The 5,293-nt window shown below is 53.7% G+C and overlaps 1 gene segment (V, D, J or C); it reads right to left on the bottom strand.

Moving 5' to 3' along the window:
* Positions 1-245: 245 nt before the first annotated feature.
* LOC100138815 (immunoglobulin lambda variable 1-40) lies at positions 246-1,032 on the bottom strand. The segment is given in 2 exon segments: positions 246-832; positions 934-1,032. Coding segments are annotated over 2 exon segments (429 nt in total).
* Between the last annotated feature and the right edge of the window lie 4,261 nt (positions 1,033-5,293).

Below are 5,293 nucleotides of genomic sequence, written 5' to 3'. Positions count from 1 at the left end.
AGGGCTGCTGATCCAATGTTGATACCCACAGCAGCACCAGCTCTAGGGGTCAGCAATCCTGTGCTGAGAGAACCAACAAAAAACAGGAGTAGAATTCATATACCTGCAACCTTTATAGAAGAAAGTTAACAATGCAGCCATTAAGTTGAGATTCTTCTAAAATATCAGTCGAAAATAATAAGAAAACACACTACTCAAGATCAGAAATTAAAATGATAGTGTTTGAAAAAGTTGGTTTGAACATGGTGGAGTATTCCAAATTCCCTTTCCCCTAAATGGTCTTACATGGAGCAGAAGGACTGGGAAGAGCAGCTGAGGACATTTTGAGTGAAAACGTGCAGGAAGTTGTGAAGTACGGCCACACACTCTTGTTCTCACCGTGTGAAATGAATATGATTTTATGTCCATTTCAGAGCTGCTGCTACAGTGCCTGCTTTGACAGAGATGTTTCAGTCCCAGGAGGCCCATGTCTGGAGGAGAGCAGGTTTTTGTCTCACTTCTCCCCTGACCTGGAGCACTGTGCCATGATAACTACTACTTTCGTAAGTTGCACAGTAGTAATCCGCCTCGTCTTCGGCCTGGAGCGAGCTGATGGTCAAGGTGGCTGTGTTGCCAGACCTGGAGCCGGAGAATCGGTCTGGGACCCCCGAGGGTCGACTGGTACTCCTATAGATGAGGGTTTTGGGGGCCGATCCTGGGATCTGTTGGTACCAGCCCACACAATTACCACCACCGATGTTGCTGCTGCTTCCAGTGCAGGAGATGGTCACCCTCTGGCCCAGGGACCCGGACACGGAGGGCGGCTGGGTCAGCACAGCCTGGGCCCAGGATCCTGGAAGGGGGAGAGACAGAGATGGTGACTCTGGGGTCCAGACACGAGAGCAGGGAGTAGGGCCTGTGAGTCTTTCCAGGGCCCTTCCCCTGTCCCCCCACCTGTGCAGAGAGTGACCAGGGTGAGGAGCAGAGGGGACCAGGCCATGGTGGACACGGTCAGGGCGTTCTGCCTTCTGTGGCCCCACAGCTGAGCAGAGCGTCCCCACACTGCTCCTTCCCCTCTTCATACCCTGAGAGGGGGCGGGGCCTTTCATGCAAATGACCCCCCAGCTCTCTGACCCCACCCAGCTCTCTGTCCCCACACCTTAGGTCTCTGATCCCCCAGCTCTCTGACCCTCCCTGGGCCCTGGGTCAGGCCCCTGTGCCTTGGGGTAGCCAGATCAGGGGCGGGGCTGTGTGGGGCTTGGGAGTGGGAGGTCACGGCTGGGAGCCTTTCATGCAAATGACCACTCCCCCACTGTGGGTGCATAACTCTTCAGAACTGCCTGGGAATGTCCCCTGTGTCCCATCCAGACACACTCCCTGTGACCTGGTGATAAGAGCTCTTAGAGTCAACCCTCCCAAAATGGTTTTGAAATTACACAGCTCAGGAAGTGTTTGGTTGGAAAGGAACAGCCAAGGCAGTTACCCTGTAGTGCACGTGCGTGTTGCACTGTGGGTGTGTGACTTTGAGATTGTAAATGAACCACAATGTGTTCACGGATTAGTGGAAATCTAAGTCGTCACTTTAAACAGGTGCATAAATATATCTGAAGGAAGTGTTGAGTCGCTAAGTTGTGTCGGACCCTGGTTCTGTTTTAATTTTGCATTGCCTCGGTACTGTTTTTAAAACATCATTTTCTTTGTAGGTTCAGTTCATTAAATACAATTTTAACTAAATCACATGAGAGGTATCTTATGAAATTTTATTATTAAGTAAAAGAACATATTTAGAAAGATATTGGCATTCTTAATTCTACTGGCCTCTGAGCGAGGCAGGGCCAGAACCAGTCTTTCTAATACTTATGGATCTCCACTGAGGGATTTTCATGTCTTAGCAGGACGTTCTACCTGTGAAACAGGGCAGGCTGAGTTATCAGAGCCATGGGTCAGCCTCACATCTGAGATGAGACACAGGACATGACAAGGCAGATCAGCTGTTCTCAGGAATCTCAGACGTGACCATAGACATGGTCAGACAGACCAGCAGTAATGCCTCCTGGGTCAGAGCCCCGGGAGAGCGTCTGCTTTTCCAGTGAGGGCCCCAGCAGCTTCTCTGCTCACTGTGCATAAAATCAATCCCACAGCAGCTGAGCACAGACACTCCTCAGCCAGAAATCGTCTCCCTCATCTCAGGACCAGGGTTTCTCTTCCCACCCGATTCTTCACTTGATGTGCACACAGATCGGAGTGTGAGCACTCGGGATAAATCAGCTACTAGAGGGGTTCATGGATCCCCTGGGAAACAAAGGGAACCTGGAGAGGAGCAGAGGGATAACGAACTTGGGTCACACATAGACCCAGAGACCTGAGGCTTCTTGGGAAGGAAGGGGTTAGAGAGGTTCAAGGAGGGGCCGAGGAAGTGAGTGTCCAGTTCAGGAAGATCGGAAACACGTCCATGACCTTCTGACATGGTCATGACCATGCAGGGCAACAGTGCAGGTTTGTAGAGAGAGAGGCTCATGATTGGGGGAGTCATGAATGAGGTGAGCTGGAGCGGAGACTCTGAGCAAAGAGATGAGGAGCAGCGGGAGCAGGCTGAGGAGAGCTGGAGGGGTGCACGGGGTGGGCTCTGGGGGCTCCTCCCCTCCTCTCTTTGTGGGAAGAGGGTGGGGACTGACGACCACCTGACCCCTTCACCCTCCACTTCTGGGTGCTCGGCCCCGGGTGCAGCTTCACTCCCAGCAGGAGGCCTGGGGGCCGCGGCTCTGAGTCTGTCCCCTGAGAAGAAGCACCTGCCGCCACGTCCAACTCAGGCCGCTGAGCCCGGGAGCAGGACCAGCTCAGGGGACCATGTGGGTGTGGTGAGGCTTTGCCAGTTCTGAGCAGGTGCACAGCGCCCCCTGGTGGCGGATGTGGGGAACGTTCACGGCCGTGAGAGTGGGAGCAAGGTGCTGCTCAGCGGCTTGGTTCTCAATCCTGTCTGACTCTTGTGACCCCGTGGACTGTAGCCCACCAGGCTCCTCTGTCCATGGATTCTCAGGCGTGAACACTGGAGTGGGTAGCCGTTTCTTGCTCCAGAAGGTCTTCCCAACCTGGGGACAGAGCCCACATCTCTTATGTCCCTTGCATGGGCAGGCGGATTCTTTACCACTAATGACACCTGGGAGCCTTATGAAGAAGTAGGGGCTGCCTTTTTTCCTGTCACCAAACACTCTGTCAGTGAACAAATAAATGAATTAAATAATAAGTTTTACATGTCTTTGATAACATACAGAGGATTCTCTTTTATTTCCATGTATTTTATTTTCAAATGATTCTGACTACTTTTTCTCATGATTCTTTTTTTTCCGTTCATTTATCTCCTTTTCCTTAGGACCCAAGAGTGTTTGTATTTGCTCATCAAATAGATTTGAAGACTTATCCCTAAAAATATCTGTCACCTGATTTCCTCATCTGAGGCATCTCAGCATTAATGTCTATGCAATCTCACTTCCCTTCAATAATTAATTTCCTGGTTCTTGATAGAAGTGACGATTTTTACTGGATCCTGGACTGTGTGGAAATTACTTGAAGAAAGACTGAGTTCCATTTCCTTTTCCTTTAACAGGAGATGCTTCTGTGACGGAAGATCAGAGATGTGCGTTCACTGCCCAGTGACCCAGCAAGGGCAGCACTGACCCCCCTGCTCTGTGCTGCCGACTCCGACCTGGGAACCGGGGGCAACTGCTGTGAGCAGCTCCTTCATCCAGGGGCATGTGACCACCCCTTGTGTGCCGCTGACCTAGGGAGGGGAGTCGAGCTGAGGGGGCAGCTGTGCTGCAGTCAGGGCACACTCAGTCTGCTGGGTTCCGTGGTCTCAGGGACTCCAGGAACAGAGGGGCAAACACCTTGCCCTGGAGCCCCATTGCTGTGGGGGAAGCAGGTTTTTGTCTCCTTCTCTCTGGCCTGAAGCACTGTGCAAACTTTCAAGCCATCAGCCCATGAGAAACAGTAATAATCAGTGTCGTCCTCAGCATGAACTGAGCTGGTCAGAGAGGCTGAGTTGCCAGACTTGGAGCCAGAGAATCGATCTGGGACCCCTGGGGGTCGTTTGCTAATTTCATAGGTCAGGAGTCTGGGGGCCTTTCCTGGGAGCTGTTGGTACCAGCTCACATAATAACCCCCAATGTTGTTGCTGCTTCCAGTACAAGAGATGGTGACCCTCTGACCCAAAGTTCTGAACACAGAGGCCGGCTGAGTTAGCCCAGCCTGGGCCCAGGATCCTGGAACGGGGACAGACAGAGATGGTGACTCTGGGGTCCAGACACGAGAGCAGGGAGCAAGGCCTGTGAGTCTTCCCCAGGCCCTTCCCCTGTCCCTGCATCCAGTCACCTGTGCAGAGAGTGACCAGGGTGAGAAGCAGAGGGGACCAGGCCATGGTGGACACGGTCAGGGCGTCCTGCCGTCTGTGGCCCCACAGCTGAGCAGAGCGTCCCCACACCGCTCCTTCCCCTCTTCATACCCTGAAAGGGGGAGGGCCATTCATTCAAATGACTCCTACCCACTCGTCCCTGGGCCCTGGGTCAGGCCCCTGTGCCTGAGGGTGGCCAGTGGGTCCCCTGGGGCGGGGCAATGTGTGGCCCTGGGGTGGGAGGTCACAGCTGGGAGCCGTGAGCAGAGGCCACCAGGCAGAGCCAGGGTCCCAGCTCCCATCCCCCTAACCACCCTCGGAACGGCCCCCGAGCGCCCCCTGCTGTCCAGGCCCAGACACACATCCTGTGACCCGGTGACCAGAGCCCTCGGGGAAGCCCCTGACCCGCTCTGTGCTCTGTCTCCTTCTTGCCTTCAGGCCAGGAGCCCGTTCTGTGTCCCCTGTGACCTCAGGGCCGTCTGTGGGCTCCCCTCCGACCCTCAGGGTCAGTCTGTACACAGCGCGCTTGGCAGCTCAGGGGTCAGGACTGAGGAGGCGTCTGGGACACATATTCCTTTAATTCAAGCTCAGGTCAGGACAGTGACGATCCCGTGGAAGCAGCCTCCTGACCGTGCAGGACGGGGGTGCTTTCTCCTTCCTTAGAAATGAAGCAGTGCCTTACACACGCGCGCACACACACACACACACACACAGATTGCTTCGAGGTCCTTTCCTAGTGGATAATAAGCATTTCGTTTTTATACTCCGTGACCCCACTGTACTAGTTCCTGGTCTCCTCTTTCCCAAGTTAAATAAAACATCTGCCACGTGTTCACTCCCTATAGGCTTGGGAAGCAGAAGCCACCTTTCTGAGGGAGGCTAACTCTGCTCCCAACTCCCAGGACACGGAATGAAGGTGACTGTGGT

This window comes from Bos taurus, unplaced genomic scaffold (genome assembly GCF_002263795.3).
Source record: "Bos taurus isolate L1 Dominette 01449 registration number 42190680 breed Hereford unplaced genomic scaffold, ARS-UCD2.0 Leftover_ScbfJmS_514, whole genome shotgun sequence".
In the NCBI taxonomy this organism is placed as follows: Eukaryota; Metazoa; Chordata; class Mammalia; order Artiodactyla; family Bovidae; genus Bos; species Bos taurus.
Note: the sequence above shows the minus strand (reverse complement) of the source record. Positions and strands in the feature narration are given on the sequence as shown.